General features: G+C 41.0%; 1 protein-coding gene across 1 annotated transcript; it reads left to right on the top strand.

Moving 5' to 3' along the window:
* Positions 1 to 2442: 2442 nt before the first annotated feature.
* arhgef33 (Rho guanine nucleotide exchange factor (GEF) 33) lies at positions 2443 to 24625 on the top strand. Its single transcript, XM_071205656.1, has 16 exons — positions 2443 to 2488; positions 7634 to 7677; positions 9226 to 9390; positions 10546 to 10667; positions 10897 to 11039; positions 11124 to 11243; positions 12768 to 12894; positions 13728 to 13860; positions 15505 to 15612; positions 17728 to 17820; positions 18311 to 18462; positions 18876 to 19048; positions 19495 to 19928; positions 22621 to 22845; positions 23735 to 23877; positions 24321 to 24625. Exons 1-16 carry the CDS (start codon positions 2443 to 2445, stop codon positions 24445 to 24447), a joined length of 2355 nt encoding a protein of 784 aa, XP_071061757.1. The 3' UTR covers positions 24448 to 24625.
* Positions 24626 to 24947: the final 322 nt, after the last annotated feature.

The following is a 24947-nucleotide window of genomic DNA, read 5'->3' as shown; positions in this document are numbered from 1 at the left end:
TTTACAGTTTTGCTTCACTCTCAATGTTCTAATTTACATTGTTTCAAGCAGCTGAAAGACACTGTACTCAGCAAAAATGATGATCAACTCACAGATTGCTGTCTGCTAGGTACCAAACGATGGACAGACAACGTTAGCAGCTAAATAAATATTTTTAAGAAAGAACATAGTGATAGCAATGAGTCTCTTTTGCATAATGTGCTATTAGATAAAGTGTCATTATGGTTTCCAATGCTACTATATTTTGCATAGTAAAAGAAAAGCACCTTCTCTCTCAGTCATTTGAAAAGATAATGACACAACCAGCTTTAGTCTTATCTGGCAGCTTGCCATGCCTAACATTATACATGTATGCCTTAATGGATTCTCAGTACACTTTTACCCCAACATAGACTGTTTCTCAGGGTTTCAACTTGCATATCCAGACTTTGCATAACTTTTTAGGAACCTTTTTTATCTAACTAACTCTTTAGGTATGCAAACATGACATGACTCAAAGCTCAAAGCTCAGGTGCACATTAGGATGCACACATATGTGGAAATTGAAATAATTGGGCATTTTTAGAAGATTCCTTCGTGTTGTCATAGGTCACATTTAATAATGGTGCAGGTGTTCAACTTATCATTATTGACTCTTAGCTGTGTAAATAGTTGCCATGAGTTAAACACGTAAAATAAGCAATTAGTTAAAATCATAGGCAGAGTTTGACATTTGCGCTTGGGGGGGGCAAACCTTTTTTACTGACGTCAGTACACAGTCCCAACTATTGCGTAGCGTGCTACGGATACAGTAGCAATAAATAAAGCCAGCGTTCACCGCACTGAGTATGACTTTTCCACATACGAACACAACTCGTCCCGTGATGCACGCCTCATGCCCGCCGTACACACACACACACACTCATATGGAAGGGGCGGTCTCTCCCCCCAACAACAGTGCATTACAACTGTAAAACTTATCATAACTGTGCACATCTTATACTTATTTGATAACTATATCCCTTGGTTACTTGAACACGCTACAATATTATTAACCAGTGTCCTACTTAGTGCAGAAGTAGACGCCTTAAACGTCCTAGAGATTGGACGTTTTAAAAATCGCTGCATATCCATTACTGCTAATTATTGTAATACAATAGCTGAATCACTTGTATGCAAAAGAAAAAGCGAGGGAACTTGTGTCCTTAACCTCATACGTCACACACACACGTCACAACATGGGACTGCTCAAACAAATTATTTGAAACAAATATATTAATCAGATTTGTATTGTAACAATCATTATATTACATCTATTAAAATATTGATATACGAAATATTTGTATTGGAACAGTTTTAGACGTAGTAATGCTTTAACATATTTCAGCCACTCCCCCTAGTGGCAATGCCCCCCCTGCCCCCCCGCAAAATCCACCTATGTCCATTTAAGTTTTTTCTCCACATTAAACAGCCTGAAACAGCGCGGCTTTGAGACATATGTTCCCCGAAATGAGCCTCCCTTACAGGCAATGGTAATGTTAGCTTGCTCGGTTAGCTGGAGACATTTTAGTTTTACCTCTCTGGACTCTTTCCTGCTCGGCCTCCTGTAGCATTTTGCTGTTAAAGACCTGAAATAATTCTCCAGAATTGATGGATACAAATGTTTAATGGAGAGGGAGTATTGGACCTACATTTATTAAGTAGCTGGAAACACAACATTAAAAGATGATGTGGCTCTGCTGCTCAGTTATAATGTTATTGTGTGTTGACAGTTTTTAGCACTGCCCTGCCCTCAAGCTTCAAACCCACTGTTGATTGTTTGGTAATGGGACCTCTCCCTGCAGCTTATGCAAGTCAAATACATTAATTTGGAATAAGGCGTCAACGAGGAACAATTAGACGATAGAAAACATATAAAAGTTCACTTGTCCTAATGACATATCCAACAACACATACTCTGAAAAGTAAAAGACTGGACACTGCAAATATAAACAAGCTTTTACACTTTAATGGCACTGGCCTACTGTGAAATTCTCCACTGCAGGCAACAACCAGCATATTATTCAACTTTACCTGCTGCAATAACTGTAATATCAATGTTAAGCACTGTGTTAATAAGGATGATACACAGCAGCACTAATCAACCAGTCACGCTTCTTTAAATCTAATGAGTTAGAAACAATATGAGTCTGTTTGATGAACAAATGTCTCTCTCTAACTCCTCCTGATATTACCCTCCTGTCTCTAACTCTCTGAGGACAAGGGCCTGTTTGTGCCAAAGCGAAATCATAGGACTCACATGCTTTGGAGGAGAGAAAGAGAGTGATCACAGCAGAAGATAGGGTGGTTCAGAGGAGAGGCACAAGTCAGAGCAGCGGACTGAAGTCATTGTGTGCTGGATAAGGACTACAGGATCAGACAGCTGGGAAATACACTGGATCAGACCCGACCGGATACTTAAACATGGAGAATGGAAAAACAGAAGACATGACAGACGGCGTGTCAGAAGGTAAAACAGGCGGGGAAAAAGTATATTAGTTACTGTTGTGAAACAGGCTGCTGGTTGTATCTAATAGTCACTGCATGTTATGAGATTTATGGGTTCTATTGTTAAGTATTTATTCCAGTCAATTAATTGTTTAGTCAATAAAATGTCAACCAACATTGCAAATTGGCTAAAAACAACTTCAGAGGTCCAAAGTTGATGAATTCGTCAATTTGAAAAGGACAAAACAGATAAGAAAAGTTGCATAATTTTCTCTCAAAACCTTTTCGACAATAACATATAAAAAAAGGTAGCAAAAGTTATCTTGTGTGAACAAATATTTGCTTTATTTGCACATGGATTATTTAAAATGCAACAGGTTTGGGCCAAGAAAGTTGACTTGGTTCAAAAAATTATTAAATGAATCTGCATTATCCATGTTTACTGCTTTCAATGTACAGTGTCTCTAGGCATTATTTAATACTTTATTATTAGAGTCGCTGGAAAATTTACTTAAATCATGTTCCAATAGGAGCTTCGAGGAACATCTGCTGCGATCACAGCACCACATCCTCCTTGTTTCCCAGTGGTAATGAATTAAACACTTTTGTGGTTTATTAATTACCACGCTCAGACACTGTAACTTAATGTTTACATCTTGACTGCAACAACGGAGGCCAATAGCAAAAAGCCACATTTAAAAAAAATAAAACAATTTTTTTAATCATTTTCCTTCTCTTGATGTCACAGTTAGGAAATGTTAAGCAATACATATTGTACATTGTGCCTGGCCTAGTCAATTATGCATGATAATATACGGTAAGTACGTATTTCAGATGACCTTTGGCAATGTTGACAGCAGTCTCAACCTGTGACATTTCCACAACAAACACCAGGATTGTGCTTCATACAACTAGCTAACTGTCCCAACAATGAACTGCATCTAAAGGAAAAATCCATCATAAATATTAATTCCTTTTGCTCTAGCAGTCCAATCATGAACACGACAACTTCCAAGCAGCTTTTTATCTGTGGAACTGACTTGATTCCACCAGGAAACAATGAATAGAAGTCATAGAGACGTACAGTTACCACAAGTCACAAGAAGATCCACATTTAAGAAGTTAAGGAACATTAAGCTGATGCTTGGTCTTGCGTGTTGGATGAATCTCTTATCTTAAAAGGATCGGTATGTGTAGCACTTTCACATGACTGAGGAATCATTCCTAAACCTTTATATCCCAACCTTGACTCCTGTGGTACGAGATATCTGTCTTGAACTCCGGTGCAAATGATTTTGCCTGTAACCCATCACATGCAGACACACATCCTCCACCGCAGAGACACATTATCCTGCTTTGATAACAATCTTAACCATGAATTGCATGACTGGCATCACCTGCAAGACCATACAGATATTGCAAGAACTAATGGTGAACTGCACCTCAACGTTTTCAGAAGATGAACATTTTGGTAATCTGTTCCGAGAATATAAAAGCTTTCTGGACCATGAATTAGTTTGTTAGATTACCAAAATTACCTTTAAAATTAGTTTTTCATACAAAAAATAGAACAAAATCATTTGCATCAACAGTATTTACCAGATTTGACACTGCATTTTATGATGAATTTGAAATGGTACTTACTGGAGCAGTAACACAACTTAGAGAGTTGTTTTCTTACAAACATATACACAGGGGTGCCCATCACTTTTTTGCCCTGGCTCTCAAAGGAGCACCTGGAGATGTTGCTTGGTGCTCATCCTTAAAATGAAATAAATAAACCGGTCTTTATTTGTCAGACACACGGCACTGAACACACATGCAGAGGTGAACACAGAACACACATGCAGAGGCGAACACAAGACAACATTAGCACACCAGTAATCCTACAAGCTGTCATCACTACCCTCCTGACTGTTCTCCTAACTGTCTTCCTCTCTGTCAGACATGGTAGCTGATGATGTAGGTAGCAAGGGCGCCGGAAGGGGGGGGGGCAACACTGTACACATCCCGTTTCAATAATTCCCCGTATACTCTAAAGTCGCATCTAAAAAGAACGCCATCTGATCTAGCTGTGTATATTTAGTTATTTTTGATTGTTATTCAATCTCATTAGCTACAGGCATTTGTGAAGCTTGTAAAGGGAAGAACACAGCTCGCCTCTCACTCGCCAATCTGCTCTTCCACAGCGCCGCTTCCCCTCCCTCCGGCTGACATTATGAATGTAAGGCATAGTAATCCACAGTTACAGTTACAGTTTGTTTTCATCTGATTTCAATTAAACAAAGTCTTGGCTTTCAGAATATTAAACTTGTTTCGGAAAATTCAGATGATAAATACAGCTTTGAAGCTTTTAGCGGCATAATTACAAGCGGAGAACGGAGTAACTTGACGTCACAGCAAGCATAACAACAGCCGGTGTTTCTCCTCAGATCGATCCAGAGAAGAGGAAACTTTAAAGGCCTTTTTCTCAAAATGATGACTCGGTGACAGTCATTATATAATGTGACATATTTTTTTATTTAAACATCTTCTTCTTATATCCGCAGCTAGCACCAGATTCTAATAACAACAGCGCCGGTACCGGTGCAGCGGTGCACCCTCCCTCTCTCACTCGCAGGCCCAATCCCAAACCACTCCCTCGACCCTACCCCTCCGTGATGGAGTGAACTCCGTCTGTAGCCACACTCGCAGCTCAACGAGGCTCCCTCCTGTCAGATGGAGGGAGTAAATACAGCAGCAAGCTTTGGGACGGCCTCCCCTCTCTCCGGCAGAAACAGGAAATGCCGTAACTGTATGTAACAACGGTTTCAAATCAGCATCTCTTAGACAAAAAGTTTAATTTAATAACTCAAATAAAACTCCAAACATCTTTCATTGAGTTTCAAAGCTCTTTTAGTTTTAAACCTGATGTTTATAAGCTTCTTAGTTTTTGCAACGGTCTGTAAATATACACAACTTTATAATAAAATGCACACATTTACCTTTTTCTAGACTAAACACAGGTATGATCCTAAGTTAAAAACATATGAGGTTATCATGAGGTTGTTAACATCGCAATTTATCAGTGGATGTTTGCTGGAACTACTTGTAAACAGCGTGTTTCCTGACGGACACACACAGCGTGACTCCGGTCAGGTAGAGACCGGTCTCAAGTCAGCACTGCTGCAGACTCGCTGTTTGAGGGCTTGATAGCCCACTCCCCCTCCACACTCGTTGCTTTGGAACAGCCCTCAATATGGCGGACCCTCCGCGTGAACGCGCAAACGGAGGGGTAGGGTGTAGGGGTAGGGTGTAGGGGGCGGTTTGGGAATGGGCCGCACTTTGGCTGTGAGCTGCGGGCGCCAGATAAGCCAACATCCCCCATTTTAATCACTTACAGCGCCCATCGTACAGGGCAAATGAAACGTGTAACCGGGGTGAAAAGGGTGTTACATTTACTTAATTATGAACGTTGTTACATCAAGGCCACAAATTAGGATGAGCACCAACGGTCAAAAATGTTTTTTTCCCTCCCAGAACTACCAGCCTCCACAGATCTGGCGCCCTAGGGGAAAATCAACGCCAGTGCGACGGGCCGGTGTTATGTTATGCCGGATTTTGAAGCCCCTCTTTATTTTTGTACCTGCTGGGCCCAGAGTGAAATGCTTTGGTGAGCATAAACTAGAGGGGAACAGCCAGCACCAGTGTGATTTTGGTGAGTCTGTGACTATCCTGGACAAAGATATAGGGGGGGTTCCAAATCCGGCAGCTCTAACAACTGCACTGCCGGATTTTGAAGCCCATCTTTAGTTTTTGACCTGCAGGGCCCAGAGTGAAATGCTTTGGTGAGCATAAACTAGAGGGGAACAGCCAGCACCAGTGTGATTTTGGTGAGTCTGTGACTATCCTGGAGAAAGATATAGGGGGGGTTCCAAATCCGGCAGGAGAAATACCTGCTCTGAACATGTTATGTAGAGAACAGTGCAGATCTTCCCTATTGACACCAGGATTAACCTAGTCTAAAATAAGGAACATTAATAGTGTGATAGAAAATTAAATGTAATGTAATAGAGGCACAGATACAAGATCAATAATACACTTTATTTTAGGGCACCTTTCAAAGCATTCAATGTCACCTTAAAATAAAATTGATACAAACATGTGTTGAGTAGGGATATATAAAATATATAAAAATGATATTCAAAGGAGCAATTCAAGTGAGTGAAGCCAGTTTGAACACATTATTTTTTAGGCTTGATTGAAAATAACACAGTGTCTGATATCATTACTGTTATATCATTGCTTACTATTCGTGGTTATCAGACACTTAAACAACAGAGAAGGTTTTAAGAAATAGGACTATACTGACAAATCACATATTATCCTGTCATTGTCTGTTCTGCAGGAAGAAGGAATATAACAGAGTGGGACGATACACTCAAAAACGGAAGTTTATTCCAATACGAAGATTGTGACAGATCTGAAAAACGTGTCCTTAAAACGAGCCTCCTCGCAAAAGGGTGAAAATACGGCGAACGCTCAACACAGGCGATTACGTCACCTTTGCGCGTCCCCGCGAACAGGGCTTCAATCCACGGCAAGGCTTCAACCTACGGCATAACACCGGCCCTGAGTTCATATGCAACTCGCAAATATCTTTCTCTCTCTCTTCTCTCTCCTCTCTTCTCTCTTCTCTCTTTTCTCTTCTCCCTTCTCTCTCCCTCTCTCTCAATGTTGGTACCCAAATGCGCCTTTTTTCAAATGACCCGGTGCTCTTTTTTTGGCCGAGGAGCGCATGCGCACCTGCGCACCAGTTATGTGCAGCCCTGCATATAAACATCTTTTGGAGTTTGTGGCAACTGTAGCCTGAGGAAAATCACTAGTTATCAGTATTCGGGAAGAATTGCAAATGGATGTCATAAATGCTGCAAACTTCTCAATAATTGTTTCTGAAGTAACCTTATTGAATTATGCAAAGGGATGAGATCAAACCAGGTTTACCTGTGACAGTAATGGTTGCTGTAGGAATGTCCACCTCTGGTGTAACCCAACAAAAAGTGAAATAACATTTTATCCACATTTTTATCCGAGATATAATTGTGTCATCCATTAATGCTTTCCATGCCTGCTTGAAAGAAGATGTAATTACTCTGCTGGTAGCTAACTGAGTTATTTTTCTTTTAAGATAAAGAAGAAAGCGTGGAGGAGGCTAACATAGAGATCGCTCAGGTATTTAAGAACTGTTATTTTCCACACCACTTACACACTTTTTGGTTTGCAGAGTGTTAGAGATGAAAAAGCTACCACTCTCTCTTCCCTTAATCCGTAAATCCGTACAACATCAGGAAGATGCTGACCCAGAAAGCGACGCAGCTTCTGGTCCAGGCTCTCGTCATCTCACGCCTAGACTACTGCAACTCCCTCCTGGCTGGTCTACCTGCATGTGCCATCCGACCTCTGCAGCTCATCCAGAATGCAGCGGCTCGTCTGGTCTTCAACCTTCCTAAATTTTCCCACACCACGCCGCTCCTCCGCTCCCTCCACTGGCTTCCGGTAACTGCTAGAATCCACTTCAAGACACTGGTACTTGCGTACCATGCTGCAAATGGATCTTGCCCTTCCTACATCCAGGACATGGTTAAACCGTACACCCCAGCGCGTGCTCTACGCTCTGCATCAGCCAAACGACTCGCTGCACCCTCGCTGCGAAGGGGACCCAAGCAGAAAGCTTACACACCTTCCGGCGCAGACTGAAAACTCATCTCTTTCGACTCCACCTCGAGCGATAGAATTACTAACAAATAACTGCTAACAGAGCACTTATATACTGATAAAGGACTGGCTTATCTAAAGCCAGTTGAGTAGCACTTGAAATGCTTGGCTCTATGAAACCTGATGGACTTATATGATTCTGTTTTCTTCAAGGTTGTGTCTTCCTGGTCGAATGCACTTATTGTAAGTCGCTTTGGATAAAAGCGTCAGCTAAATGCAATGTAATGTAATGTAATGTAAATTCCCTAATCTTCCTGTTTTTTAAAGGTTTTTTGCATCAGCTGCTTTCACTTAACTGCTCTTGAGCGGCAATCAACTTGTCCCATCTAATCGTGTCACATTTACTCTGCAATTTGTCGTGGGAAGACTCTTAAGTTTTGACTATGACGTGAACTACTGATTATCTTTTCAGACAAAAGCATAGCACAAGTGTGTTCATAATAAAAGCCTTTTAAACATTAGCTGTCAAAAAGCTATGATAACATATCTGTAAATATCACATTTGTTTTGAATTGAGTTATGGGTCACTTATTACTCACATGTCTTTATGGGCTTGTAAACATTAGGTTTAAATGAGTGTAAACTCTTATTCAAAAGGAACCGACCACAACATTGGCTAAACTTGCAATTGATATTATTAAATAATTAGATTTATGAGGAATTCATACTGTTGTGACTCTTTAGATCTGCAACCTCTCCAAATGTAAAGACACAGCATGTCAAACACAGATAGCATCAGAGAAGGAATAAGAGCGGAAGGCAAACAGGACAGATGCTCTATTCAGTCCGCTGCCTGATGCCTTTCACATGACTGAGAGAGAGAGAGAGAAGAACAAAAAACCCAAACTCAAAGAAGAAATAATAATACAACAATTACGATACTGAGTTTCTTTGGTGCATAGTTTGAACTTTCCTAAATTGTAACCCTTTAAATTAATATTTTCTTCTTTTCATTTAAAGCAGGCAGCTGAAAACATTACGTATTGCTTTGCTCTTGTGATACAGCTGCAGGGCCTGGTGGCCGAGCTGCGCGAGGGGTTCCATGCCGCTCTGACGGAGCTGTGCGAGCTGCGTCAGAGGGACCACGGCCTGGAGGAGAAGCTGCAGGCCCATCAGACTGATGTGGATGATAAGATAATGGGCCTCAAGAACTCCCTCAATACCTTTAAGGTGCAAGAGGCGCTATGAAGTGAAAACACACACACACACACACACACACACACACACACACACACACACACACACACACACACACACACACACACACACACACACACACACACACACACACACACACACACACACACACACACACACACACACAGTCTATTCATTGTGGGGTGGAGCGGCCGTTGTAACATAATTTAAAACATCTGACTGGAACTATAAACTAATTTCATTCAAGGCAACTCATTCAGACTACTAAGTTAAAAAATACTGATCGGCATTGTATGTACATTTTCTATATTGTACAATTGGTTTCAATGTACTGTTTTCATCTTTATCTAATTTATCTGCACAGACACAAGCAACTTCATTTAGCCACCAAAGGTTGATTAAATCATAATATCATGAGATGTTCAAATTGAACGCGCATGTTTTCAGTATATTAGGCATGTGCTTTATGCTTTGTGTAGCTTTGTACAGTAGGAGTTATTTAAAGGTGGGGTAGGTAATCTTGGAGAAACCAGCTCGAGTGCGCTCGAATTTGAAAGTACACAGCCGGAACAAATCTGCCACTTCCTTACAGAGCCCCTCCTCCAACACACAGGAACGCGCACATGACCAATGAGGGTACGAGATACGTTTGTGCCCAGATGGAAGGCTGACAGGCAGGTAGGCCATCCAGTTACTTTAGCCGGGCCGGCTCAGATGATTGGTCGTGCTTTTTACAGCACCACGGCTTCCACAGATGACATTTGTTTATGTATTTGTTGTCAAAGCATTTAATATATTCATTGCTATCGGGATGTTAAGAGCATTCCATGGAATATAACAAAAAGTGTATCTCGAGCCGGTTTCTCAAACTTACCTACCCCACCTTTAAGTACAGTATGCACATGCCATAATTATGTGCAAGTTGCCATATTTACAAGGATTGCCACATTTCCCATAAACCCTTCATTTCTTAATGAATATTTGTATATGAATATTAGTATAGTGGATGTTATTTACTGTAGAAGAAGAATGCTGCCTTCTTGATAGATGCCTGAAGGAAACCCAGCAGATTTCCCTCAAAATCAGATATGTACTGCTCACATTAATACATCTAGCTGTGACACTGTCTTGACACTAATGCAGTTCTTTGCTTTAATCTCCCTGCAGGAGGAGCTGAACATGGCGTTGTTCCACATAAAGGATGTGTCTAACAGACAGAGGGAGGTGCAGAAGACGATAGAGATGTTGCAGTCAGAAAACACACAAGACATCCTCTCTGCTTCACACAGGTAGAGCTTTATGCTATGATGATGTTTGAGTTGTTTCGTCCACACATTTTTTGATATATAGACATTATTAGTTAACCCTACCTCCAGAATGCAGAATTTATCAAGAACTGCTTTTAATTTCCCTATAAATAATTGCGTATTGGCAGGGAAGCAAACATATTTGGGGAAATTACAGTAGTTGTTTTTTATTTTCTGTTTCTTCTCCTTCCACTGCTAATTGGGCCAAAAGCAGAAAGGGCTCCAAGGCAGATTTGCTCTCAGGGGACGAACACATCTGTGTGCCGAGCCAATCAGACCTCAGTGTTATTCAGCAGTTCTTCTCCAGTCTGCCACACAGCAGCTCAACACATAGGAGCTCCACATCCACACACAGTGAGTCCACCCACTAAACTGAAGTGAAGACAAATGTCAGACGAATACAAAAGCAGTTTACTCACATTAATGTGTGTGTTGCAGCCTCTGCCTCAGAGCAGGAGGCTCAGCAGCAGAGAGGTTGTCCGTCCAAATCTCCAGCGTGGGGAGAAAGGAAGAACAGCAGAGAGGAGCCTGAGAGACCAAACATCCAGACTGAAAACAGTAAGACATACTGTAATATGTATATGTGTGTTAATAAAACTAATAATACCACATCCCTTATATCATCACCAGAACCACCAAGAGTCACTACTACTTATACACACACGTCTGTTGACTAATACCACTGCCAACAGAATACATACCCTTTCATAATTCAGCATTTTGGGAAACACTTACATTAATGCAGGCAGTCAGAATAAAAGATCAATATTACATGCGGGCGATCCAGGTACTCCAAAATGATCAAGTGACCACACTTAAAGAAACATTTAAAACCCTTATCATCATTAAAATACCAACATATTTCACTCACTCATTGTTTTAAGCCGTGACAAAGACACACAGTTGTCTACACTTGTAGATACACTCTCGCATATTGTTCAAAACACTTTGGGCATTGCCCTCCCTAGTGGCTGAAATATGTTACAGCAACTAGGTCTAAAACGGTTCCAATACAAATATTTCGTATATCAATATTTTAATAAGGTAGGAGGACACTGGTAAATAATATTGTAGCGTGTTCAAGTAACCAAGGGATATAGTAGTTATCAAATAAGTATAAGATGTGCACACAGACGTTTTACAGTTATGTAATGCACTGTTGTTGGGGGGAGAGACCGCCCCTTCCATATGAGTGTGTGTGTACGGCGGGCATGAGGCGTGCATGACGGGACGAGTTGTGTTCGTATGTGGAAAAGTCATGCTCAGTGCGGTGAACGCTGGCTTTATTGCTACTGTATCCGTAGCACCCCACGCAATAGTTGGGACTGTGTACTGACGTCAGTAAAAAATGTTTGCCCCCCTCAAACGCAAATGTCAAACTCCGCTAGCTGTATCCCCTTGTTTCCAACCGTTATGCTAAGCTAAGCTAACTGTTGAATAGGCATATTTCCCAGAAGGTCTTTACATTAGATTCTAGGATATTTAAGACTGTAACTGATGTAAGCAACATCATAGTTTTAGTCTGCATGGATCACATTTCAAAACTCCTAAACAAAGAATCCTCTTCATCTGTTTGAAGTCTAATATCCGGGAGTAAAACTCAACTTGCTATCTGTCGTTGGCTCGTCTCTGATACCAATTGTTGCGTGATAGTGAGCTTCATCACCACTAGTTTACGACAAATAACCAAGAGGAGCTAACCAGTTTAATTTAAACTGTATGACTTATATCTACCTCAACATAGTTTAAACTTTAAGTGTGTGTGTGTGTGTGTGTGTGTGTGTGTGTGTGTGTGTGTGTGTGTGTGTGTGTGTGTGTGTGTGTGTGTGTGTGGCCTAGCATTACTATACTTGTGGGGACCTAAATCTGTTTACATAGTCACGTGTGGGGACTCGCCTCCCTTATGGGGACAAAATGGAAGGGAATCATTAATTTTAGGGTGAAGACTTGGTTAGGGTAAGGGTAAGGGTTAGGCATGTGTTGGTTATGGTTAAGGGTAGGATAAGTCTTCAGGAAATGCATGTAAGTCAATGTAATGTTCCCTGAAGTGATGTATCATGGTATGTGTGTATGTGTGTTTAGATAAGAGGCAGAGAGTGGCTCTGGAGCTGCTGGAATCCGAGAGAGTGTATGTGTCCCACCTGTCTCTGTTGTTGAAGGCCAACATCTCCTTCAATGGATCAGAAGCTCCCACCTCCAAAGACAAACGGTAAGCCTTAAAACACGAATACTACTGAACCCAGTTTGAAAAAAAGCCTAAAAATGTTAATTGGAAATCAAAAACATACTTTATTGAACTGAACCAATAATGGATAAGGATGTAAATGGCCACTTTTTCTCAGTATATAACATTTGTATGAACATTTGTATAAACATTTAGAACGTCCGCACACAACTTTTGGAAACCCAGATTGACCCAGAGAACGCTGACCTTTAACATCCATCCTTAAACTCAATAAAAATGACAGCCTGAAGTATCTTTTCTCTAAATAACACAAACAGATCAACACCGAGATCTATTGCCGGAGTGGCTGCGGATCTAATTTCAGAGGGCATAACAGGAAATAGACTAATTAAATAAAAGCAGGTTATAGCACCAGAGAGACAGATACTAAAGACTACACCACGCAGCTCTCTAAAGTAATCACTGCACAGCACACGTGTTCTCAATGAGCACCAATGAGAAGCTACATGCTAAACGGGGTCGAATGGTACTTGTAAATGATTGCATTTGTTTTAATCTGATATAGTCTGCTGCCATATGTCTGCCACATAAAATGGCCGAATAATTGTCAGTAAATTACATGACCGTACAACTTTGAAGGATGTTTACAATTGTTAACTGTATGCACAATGTTATTTAGATAGAAGATAAAATATTGCTTTCTTTAATGAGGGGTTTTTTCTCTCCAATTTTCCAGCTTTTTGGAATGTTTCCATGTTGGTTTCTTGGTTTCATGTTGGTTCATTTTCTAAGCAGCAAAGAAGGGATTCTCTATAACTCCTGTCTTCCATGTCTTCTCTCCTTCTCGCTGTCTTTAGTCCGTTTCCCAGCACGTTGAGGTTTCTGATCCAGCAGCACCTTGAGCTTCTTCATACTCTGCAGGAACGTGTGCTAAAGTGCCAGTGGCAAGGCATCATGGGGGATGTGTTCATGAGGCTCACCAGCAAAGAGGTAAACCACAAACTCAAGTATGTACACTTGCATGTTACTGTATGGATTTCACTGTTGTGAGGTCGAAATGTAAGACCATAAAGCCTTGTGTGAGCTTTGGCTGATGCAACAGTGTCTGTTTACGGCTCTTTGGTGTGCTGTAAGGGAAATGGTATGCTTACAGAAGCATTTCCACCCTTTGTTCAAGATTCAAGGCTTTTATTGTAATTTGTACATAGCCACAGTGTATATATATATATATATCATTGAACATCTTAGGTCACAGGCGCCTCCAACAGTGCAACACAATGAAACAGATAACATAGTTAAAATAGGGCAAGTAAATACAAATAACAGGATACATTTGACCTAAAACACCTGACCTGTCTTGAATCAAAACCACCTATCAACTTGTAACCACCCTGCAACTGAATTTGTTTTGTATTATTTTGGCCACTGTAGACAAGTGGTATTATTCAATTTAACACAACCTTACTTCTAAAACAACAGCCTCCACAATGAACATAGTTGAATCAGCACTTTGTTGTCTGACACTGTCAATAACAACTCAACATGAACATCTCTAGAAATGTTTATATCTGTGTATATTTAAAAATCCATATAACACAAATAATGTCGACTTTGCTGGCTTGTAAATCAGAACTTGACATTCAGAAGCCACAGCGCCGTCCCAGGCTATTTACTGTGGACGGGTCAAAAGGTTTGGTCTTATGACCGGCTGTGTATAATCAATCTGAATAGTTTGGCAGCCATGACGGACTGGAACAGAAATATCAAATTCCAGCGAGGCCATGATGGGAGCAGGGATACAGCTGTGGTTCACAGACAACATGATTCTTATTATCACTGTACAATGTAATTATTAATATCTAAAAAGGAGCCTGTTTCTTAGCTTAAGAACTTTACAAAATGTTTAATTATATTAGGAAGGTGCTAATGGCAAAAACCAAACTGGGCTGCAAACCAAAAGCAGACACTGGAGCTAATGAGTCTATTCTATTAAGATCAATGTGTTGAGTCTGTGTGTTAGGGTTAGGGTTATCGTGTAAACACCGCCTTATGAATGAGAGGAAACGAGGTAATTGGTAGGAACACCTTTCTATTTAGAACAAATAAAGGCAGCCTGAGAGCTTTAGGAAGGAAATAGATTAAAAAACATTTTGGGAATCCTCCAATTAAAAGCTTTTACAGTTTTTTGTACCTTTATCGTTTCTAAAAGGACCTCAAACTGTTAATGTACATTATCAAGAATTACTTACATTTTTGTATTTATTTGCCATTTTTTATTTGAAAGGTATTTAGTAATAATGATTTATTTTGTTATGTTGTATGGACTTTAAAATTAAATGTATGCAAGAAATATTGCTAAAACATATCTTATCTAGCCAATAAACAGATGGTTGTAATTTAAAATACATTAAAATGTGTATTGATTTAACTACAAGTATCTCCCATTGACATTCAATATCTATTTTACAAAGAAGTCCTGGCAGTGAATTACATAAAACAATGACATTAGCTTTCAGTGAAAATACCTGCAATAAGTCGTGATCAACATGGACAACAGCTGGAAGCCAATGATGGAAAATGAGTGTGGATTGTGCATGAATACAAGCTACATAATTTCTCTCTGTCCCCTTACAGAGCGATTTCCTGGACTTCTACGTGTCCTACCTGAAGGAGCTCCCAGACTGCGTGACGGTCGTCAACATGCTCGCCTCCAGCTCCATTAAAACCTCTGCCTTCCTGGAGGTAACACAACAACAAATCAGTATATAGGAAGTGCAGTAATGTGAAAGGACCAGGCAGGGCATGCTACTGTAAAGCAGGGCTATTCAACTTCATTAGCAAGTGGGCCAAATAGGAAAATCACTGGGGGTTTGTGGGCGACACAATACTTTGTCAAGGAATCACTACAAATAACTCTTGCTTACAGTAGTGCTAATAGATACTAATACATTAAATGAACTAGTCAAGTGCATCCCTTTTTTTTACTTTAATTGTATCAACATAAATCATTACAGAAAGCAACCAGTCCATAAAAAAGTAGGAAAGCTTCGGTTACAAGGCTTGACACAAAAGTGCAAAATGTTGCATCTTTAAAACTAAGGAGACATGAGGTTTTTCCCCCAACAGTTCCATGTCCACTAATGTACAAAACAAGATGAATATAATAAAACAGTATTCATCACATTAACAGTAAGTAGCCATGTGTATAATATACTCAACACTTCCAAGCATACATAAGACAACACAAGTCCGTAAAATGTAATATTAAATGCAAATAGAACATAGTAAAACAATAGCCATCAGACTCACAATAACATATCTTGGAAACATTTTTACAATTTTCAAAACAGTAAGTAGGCTTGTTTGAATGACCATAAAAACAGATCTGCATACATACCATGAATCAGACTTCTGTCATGTTTAGCCTGTTTGAGTCAGTGAGAGAAATTACACTGCATTGATTGAGCTATTTCAGCATAGTTTGGCTCATAAGTGGTAAGAGCAATCCTGAGACACTCATGCAACTTCTCATTGGCCATGGAGCAACGTGCCCTTGTTTTGATGGCATTCATATGAGAAAAGCTAGACTCACAAGTATAGGTACATCCAAATATTGTCAGTATAAGCAAGGCCACCTTCCTCATTGTTGGCCACTTGACTCCGTTCAAATGATGCTAGCAGTCCCTGTACTTTCCTTCTCTGTTCCTCTGAGCCCACGGGAAAACTGGCAGAAAACGAGCCGTGATTTGAGTTGTAGTGTCGCTTTACGTTGTATTCTTTCATCACAGATATACTTTCGTTGCACAATAAACACACCGGTTTATTACTTGTTGCGGCTGGCAAAGTAAATACATATTTGTCAGTCCATTCATTCTGGAATTGGCGACTTTCCGAATCAACTTTACGTTTCTTGGGCTTGGAGAGAGACATCTTGAAGCTGTTGTTAACTAAAGTACTTTCTCTGTGGCCCGCGAACCTAGTGTGTAACGTGAGTTTGACTGAGCCAATGACAAGCGCGGCAGGCAAAATAATGGATTCAAAATAATTCAAATTAATAGAAAAACCAGCGTTTTCGCCGCATCGTCGAATTCAAGGTCTCCGTCCTCACCCTCCAGTGTGTCCATGGAACTCCTCACCCCCCATACCTCCTTGCGGACCACCCGTTCCAGCAACTCCAATTTCCTCAAACCCCCCAGAACTAAGCTCCGTACTATGCGAGACCTGGCCTTCTGCTCGGCTGCCCCCAGCCTGTGGAATGCTCTCCCCGACCACAGACCGTGGAGGCTTTTAAAAAAGGCCTCAAAACCCATCTCTTCAAAAGAGCCTTTGCCTAGACCTTTTTATCACCCTCTTATTTTTTATTTATTGCTTTTTTATTAATTCTACCGTGTTGTGTAATGTTTATTTATACTGTTCATGCTCACTACTTGTAGCACTTCGGGATTTGAATTCAAATATGAAGTGCTTTATAAATGGAACCCATTATTATTATTATTATTATTATTATCGTCGGATTTAGTGTGATCAGACATTTCGATTTGCAGGCAACCTCTTGTGGGCCAGAAAAAAGTTCTGAGAAGGGCCTGATTCGGCCCGTGGGCCGCTACTTGAATAGGCCTGCTGTAAAGCGTCAGAGAATGAATTCATGTGCAGAGAGCATAAGAAATGTATAAAACTCATCACATGACAGTATGGGAAGTTCAGAATGTGTTAACTAAAACATCTAGTTGGCCGAACTCTGTTAGAGTGCAAGGGCCACAGAAACAGCTTAATTAAGTCTCTCATGCTGCATTGGTTTTGTCTTTCCATCCTGATTGGTTGACTCTTTTGCTCTGATTGGTCGCATGGTGCGTTCAGAGTGAGATAATGGGAGATGAATCCAGGCCCTCGCTGCACACTCTGCTGCTCCAGCCGGTGCAGAGGATCCCTGAGTATCTGCTGCTGCTGCAGGTGAGATCAACACACTCAAACTTCATCTAACACAAAGCGTTATGTCGTAGTAAGGCGATTTAAATAGGATACATTCATAAAGAATGAGCATCTTCTCTCTGCAATATCAAACATTTCAATATAACTAAATTACCATAACATTACAATAGCTCATTAATTAAGTGCAGGGTTACACATAGCCACCCAATTTAGAGAGTACAAATCTGCATTTGAAAAAGGAACAACCACAAACAATATACATTAAGATAAATAAACAAACATTAAATAGAGCGGCGACAGAACAAAATGTATAATATTTCATTTATGGTAATGGATCTGAAGACAGCATCTGCGGAACATAAATTGAACATCTGTGTGTGTGTGTGTGTGTGTGTGTGTGTGTGTGTGTGTGTGTGTGTGTGTGTGTGTGTGTGTGTGTGTGTGTGTGTGTGTGTGTGTGTGTGTGTGTGTGTGTGTGTGTGTGTGTGTGTGTGTGTGTGTGTGTGTGTAGGGGTTGTTGAGGCAGACCACAGCAGAGCACCCAGACTACTACCTGCTGCTGGTGTGCATCCAGCAGTTCAGGTCCTTCACGACCCAGTACCACCACCTGCTGCAGCACAACCAGGAGCTGCTGCTGCTGCACAACCGCAAGGAGGTCAAGAGGTCAGGATAGCCGCTCTACAGAACAAACAACATTACACGCATGCTTCAGAAGTCAAACACAGCCTATTCTTACTGTTAGCACCTTACAAATATGGTGTTCTGTGCTGCAGGTCTACCATGAAACATCTGTTAAAGACAGTGGAAAGTGGGATTCAAGCTAACAACATTGGCTCACCGTACCCTTGCAACAGTGCCATGTTGTGAGTATTTTTGTTATTATTTATTAGGTAGTGGGCATTTGTTGCCAGGCAGGTAACAGTAGGTTTATCAGCTTTCTGCTGTCTGGAAACAGGGTTGATTAAGCTGTCTTTGGCTCTTTTCTGCGGTAACAATGTACATTTCCCCTCTGTGGGACTAATACAGGTATTCTGATTCTGATGACTCCTCTTGTATGAATCGTCTATCCCTCACAGAGAACACGCCAACCAGGTGAAGCGGAGCAAGCAGCGTCTCCTGGATCAGATCCAGTCTCATCGTTTCCAGGAATGGGAGCCGGATCGTGAAACTCATTGTTACGACACAGAGTGGCCCTCGCAGCTCACATACTTCAACCCCGAGCTGGACTCACAGAACCACAAACCAACAGGTCATAGAAGCTCTTGAATATAATCTTTATGTGGATTCTGATTGATTTGACTTGATACTTCTGGGCATCAACAGGGTTGTTCGGAGCTTTGATTGAAGTGTGTACAATTAAGTGCAAGACTGTCCAAAAGCGTGCCATGTGTACGATCAATTGTGTTTTGACCCTCTGTATGAGGACAGGCTTGTCGTCCAGACTTCAAACGTCGCCATTTGGGAGACATTCAAATACGTAAACCATCAGACATGTTCAGACAAATCCTAATATTAAGTACTTTGTTTGAACCCTACTTTGTTTTGAGTCCAAGGCACAGACCTTGATGTCTTGTGTCAACGAAACTGGGTACACGAAGCAATTTGGTACCCCATGTCAGATCAGGGGCACACAACACAACACAATTGTTCAAATCAGTCAATCAGTCAATCAGTCAACCATTGTCTGGCTTTCAGGTCTTGGCAGTATCCCTGAGATTGAGGGGGGGTCCTGTCAGCACCGCCTCCCCTCCAGACCTGCAGAGCGGGCTGTACCAGGCTCCGCTCTGGCCGACGCCCTCGGGGAGTTCCTCCTGCCTCCAGACCCCCCGGGGATGGAGAGACTCTACGAGGAGGACAGACTTCACGATGTCTCCATGTTCGACCGCTGCTCCTCCGGCTCTTCGGATTCCTCCATCGACATCGCCTTCGTGAAGTGCCCCAAAGGCCCCTCTGCTTCACATCACGCAATGGCGGCAAACATGTCCACAACTAGGGATGTCTTTGGAAACGGGGGGAGCCATGGGAACGGTTATAAGCTTCTGAACCGAGGATGCGTTTCTCCAGATGAAGCTGTGATGATGCGTCGCAATATGCACCGCCCCCTGCAGGCCAGCCAGCAGAAGAGCAAGGTGAGATTCAAGATTTAAAAAGATTCAAAGGTTTTGTTGTCATATGCACAAAGCTACGGTGTAGAAATGGCAATGGACATCTTCTGACCTGAGCTCCTCTAACAATGCAACATATACAATGAAGTACAAGAATACAAAATAAAAAGTAGTGTAAAAAGTACATACATGTGGGATATGTACAAGAACAGAATATGAAATTAAATAATGTTAATTAAGACAAAATTAAATATGGTTTATTGAGCGGTTTATTCCACTGTACAGTATTTAATTTGACATTCTGTCTCATCTTTTCCTATTTATTTCTGCCTTTTACTGGCACCGATGTGTCCCTACTTTACTTTTATTTAACATTTATTTTGGAAATAAGTTAATAATAATAATTACAGTGGGGCAACAAAGTATTTAGTCAGCCACCAATTGTGCAAGTTCTCCCACTTAAAAAGATGAGAGGCCTGTAATTTCCATCCTGGTATACCTCAACTATGAGAGACAAAATGAGAAAAAAAAAAAAATCCAGAAAATCACATTGTCTGATTTTTAAAGGATTTATTTGCAAATTATGGTGGAAAATAAGTATTTGGTCAATAACAAAAGTTCATCTCAATACTTTGTTATATACCCTTTGTTGGCAATGACAGAGGTCAAACGTTTTCTGTAAGTCTTCACAAGGTTTTCACACACTGTTGCTGGTATTTTGGCCCATTCCTCCATGCAGATCTCCTCTAGAGCAGTGATGTGTTGGGGCTGTCGCTGGGCAACACGGACTTTCAACTCCCCCCAAAGAATTTCTATGTGGTTGAGATCTGGAGACTGGCTAGGCCACTCCAGGACCTTGAAATGCTTCTTACGAAGCCACTCCTTCCTTGCCCGTGTGTTTGGGATCATTGTCATGCTGACAGACCCAGCCACGTTTCATCTTCAATGCCCTTGCTGATGGAAAGAGGTTGTCACTCAAAATCTCACGAAACATGGCCCCATTCATTCTTTCCTTTACACGGATCAGTCGTCCTGGTCCCTTTGCAGAACAACAGCCCCAAAGCATGATGTTTCCACCCCCATGTTTCACAGCATGGTGTTCTTTGGATGCAACTCAACATTCTTTCTCCTCCAAACACGTCCAGTTGAGTTTTTACCAAAAAGTTCTATTTTGGTTTCACCTGACCACAATCCTCTTCTGGATCATCTAAATGCTCTCCAGAAAACTTCTGACGGGCCTGGACATGTACTGGCTTAAGCAGGGGGACACGTCTGGCACTGCAGGATTTGAGTCCCTGGCGGCGTAGTGTGTTACTGATGGTAGCCTTTGTTACTTTGGTCCCAGCTCTCTGCAGGTCATTGACTAGGTCCCCCCGTGTGGTTCTGGGATTTTTGCTCACCTTTCTTGTGATCATTTTGACCCCACGGGGTGAGATCTTGCGTGGAGCCCCAGATCGAGGGAGAGTATCAGTGGTCTTGTACGTCTTCCATTTTCTAATAATTGCTCCCACAGTTGATTTCTTCACACCAAGCTGCTTACCTATTGCAGATTCAGTCTTCCCAGCCTGGTGCAGGTCTACAATTTTGTTTCTGTTGTCCTTTGACAGCTCTTTGGTCTTGGCCATAGTGGAGTTTGGAGTGTGTTAGTTGTGTTCGTTATTCTCGCGTCCAGGAGAGAAGCTTTAAAAAAGGAGACTAATTGAGTCTCTGAGAAGGTTCAAATGGGTACGGTAATGTTACAAGCAGAATATTGTTCAGTCAGAAAAACCGCTCTCGTGGGCGAAGGAAAGAGCGAGAGCCACTTTTTCAGCTGTTATATATCCTCTGCTGGCTCCTCCTGTGGGCCGGCTGGCTCTGCTGGGGGCCGGCCCTCCACGTCTTTAATGTCCGTTGTTGCGTTAAACAGAGGATTTCGACATTTTACATTCATTGCTTACTTCCACATGCCTTTTCGCCTCCTTATCTCTTTCATAACTTTATATGTAACACATGTTAACGGCGTCAATAGCCACTTTAATGATACTAATGGACGGTAGTCTCGGATGTCGTCATGAAGGGTTTTCAGAATAAAAGCTTGGTTTTGAGAACTTCCGGTTTTTTCCAGAATAAAATAGCATTTAAACTGACGGTATGTTTTAACTAAATGATGCCATAAAACATTGATTTTAATTTCTAACAAGTGTGACTGTTTGAGGTTGTGGACAGGTGTCTTTTATACTGATAACGTGTTCAAACAGGTGCCATTAATACAGTTAACAAGTGGAGGACAGAGGAGGCTCTTAAAGAAGAAGTTACAGGTCTGTGAGAGCCAGAAATCTTGTTTGTTTGTAGGTGACCAAATACTTATTTTATCGAGGAATTTACCAAATAATTCATTACAAATCCTACAATGTGATTTCCTGGATTCTTTCCCCCCATTCTGTCTCTCATAGTTGAATTGTACCTATGAAAATGACAGGCCTCTCACCTTTTTAAGTGGGAGAACTTGCACAATGTGGCTGACTAAATACTTTTTTGCCCCACTGTATATAGAAATGCTGTCTTATCTTCTTTATTTCTATTTATTTTTAAAATACTTGTTCACTGTTCATGTTTTAATGTTTTAACATATTTTAATTATGTTCCTCATTTGTGATTTTTTGACATACATGAAAGGTGCTATATAAATAAAGTTTATTATTATTATTATTAAATGTGTGAATCCTCTGCTGTTTAGTCGCTGAACGGCCTGCAGATGGACTCCACAGTGGGGAGTCTGGACGGAGCCCTTCTCTCAGACCACATCCAGAGGCTGGGGCTGGACAGCCACGCTAAACTGGAGCGTCAGGGCAGTAAAGGCAACAGAGGAGGTCCCACCCCGTCCCGTAAGGTACACATTCCCCCGGTGACCAGAGCGGACCCCGAGCAACAGAGCGAGGACCTTCATGGGCTGCTCAGCATGGTGGGGTTACAAAACAAATTCAACAACTCAGTGTATCTTGAAAGGTTGTCTGTAAGGTTAGGGTTAGCGTATTTCTATAGCATATTTCTATTCAAAGTGCTTTACATAAGCTGTGTAACATATGATTACACATGTGGTAAATTAAATGGAAAACAAGACAATACTTTAAAGGTCACCTATTATGCAAAACCCACTTTTCCATGTCTTTTATACATCAACATGTGTCCCCTCTGTGGAAAGAGATTCTGAAAGTTTCAGGAAAAAAGATTCTCTCTCTTTTTGTCCTGATTAATTTCTAAAAAAACCTGTCTGAAAATGAGCTGATCAGATTTTAGCCACTTTATGATGATGTCATAGCGATTTTTTGGCTTGTGTAACCATTAGCCAATCAGCAACCAAGGTAACCCCCCCCCCCCCCCACCTTATCACCTGAATCCCCTAGAGCACCATTGTGTTCTTTTTAACCAAATATCTCTCAGAGGGGTGTGGGGAGGGGCTCCTTATTTTTCATCTGAAGTAACAGACAGAGAATCAGCACTTTTGAAACAGAGGGGATTATGGGTAATGCTGCAATGATCTGTTTGGTGTTTGGAGCCAATCAGAGACAGGCTCTGTATATATCTGAGACCTGTAATATATTGATGGAAAACAGAATAATAGGGCACCTTTAAAGAGAGGGAAGATAGTTGAAAATTAACATTGCAACATTAGTAGTGAGTAGCATAGTTTAATGTCTAAAGATGACTTGAGGAAATGTCTTTAGAAAAAGCAGCGGAAAGGGTTTTAGCCTCGATTTAAAGGAAACATTGAAGATTCAGTTTAATATTAAGCACAGAAACATATGAATGGTATCAAATCAAATATGTAATATTGTTTCCATCTGCACCAGGACTCCGGTTTCCAATCATGGGGGGACGAGTCAAAGTGGAGAGGGGGGGCAGAGGAGAACCATCACACCCCCTTCAGTGAGAGGAGCAGGAAGCAGGAGAAAGGAGGCTTCAGGAGCTCCTTCAAGAAGCTCTTCAAGAAGAAGTAAGAAGGATAGATAGATAGATAGATAGGTAGGTAGGTAGGTAGATATGTAGGTAGGTCGGTAGGTTGGTAGATAGATAGCTAGATAGATAGATAGGTAGGTAGGTAGATAGATAGGCAGGTCGGTAGGTAGGTAAGTAGATAGGTAGATGGATAGATAGGTAGATGGATGGGAAAAAACAAGGCAATAAGAGAAATTAAGACACTATAAATAAACAGTCCAAAATATTTCTGAAATAGAAATAAAATAGCATTAAAAAGTGAAAGAAATATATATACATGTGGAAATACAAATGTCAGTAACAAATATAACGCAGGATATTATTGTGCAACAACAAAAATATGCACATAGTACCGATTTTGAATGATGTGGCAAAAACTAAGGACGTGCACACTCTGCAAGGGAAGAATCAAAATGACCTCTCAATGTTTCTCTCCATCAGGAGCAGTGATGAGAAGAAGGATAAGAGCGGGGAGAAAACACAAGAAAACCAGAACGGTGAACATGAAGCTCCGGGGAGAAACCCCAAGCTGGTGCATCTGGAGATAAACCGAGGCACAGCTGTATGAAGACTCTCTCACACGTGATCAAATATTAAGCTTGATTGTGTCTGAAGAGGTACATACAGTACATATGAGGTTGTTTTACATTAACAACTGGTTTAAGTCATTTAGCTAAGCTACTTTTAATTTCATTATTTCAAATATAAATGTAACACACCTACCCCTGGCCTTCAGAGAGAAAGCACTTGACATTATTTAAAAAAAAGACTATTCAGCATAGATGGTGAATCATCTTCTGTTTTATGTTGTCAATCGTGATAATAGTAAGAGTACAGCAACACTGGCCCTCACCAAAGGGTTAGAGTGGCTTGATTATATTTGTTTTAAACATTTAATATTAAACTAATGACATGCATAATCACATGTACTCAAGGGTAAAAAGCCAAGAAATAAATACCCGTATAGAAAAGAGTTCGCCTTAAAAGGTCCCATGTCAAGCTTTTCCGGTTATTACCCGTCCCCTCGTGTTATGAAGGTTTGTCTGCATGTAAACGGTCTGCAGTCAC

The sequence above is a fragment of the Pseudochaenichthys georgianus genome, chromosome 15 (assembly GCF_902827115.2).
Source record: "Pseudochaenichthys georgianus chromosome 15, fPseGeo1.2, whole genome shotgun sequence".
Classification (NCBI taxonomy): domain Eukaryota; kingdom Metazoa; phylum Chordata; class Actinopteri; order Perciformes; family Channichthyidae; genus Pseudochaenichthys; species Pseudochaenichthys georgianus.
The sequence above is the reverse complement of the archived record's forward strand: the minus strand, read 5'-3'. Positions and strand labels throughout refer to the sequence as shown.

Bases quoted from the DNA above. Each gene is read 5' to 3' on its own strand.
- arhgef33 (XM_071205656.1), top strand. From the start codon at position 2,443: ATGGAGAATGGAAAAACAGAAGACATGACAGACGGCGTGTCAGAAG. The intron at 10,668-10,896 runs GTAGAGCTTTAT...TTGGGCCAAAAG, and splicing joins ATCCTCTCTGCTTCACACAG to CAGAAAGGGCTCCAAGGCAG. The intron at 23,878-24,320 runs GTAAGAAGGATA...TCTCTCCATCAG, and splicing joins AAGAAGCTCTTCAAGAAGAA to GAGCAGTGATGAGAAGAAGG.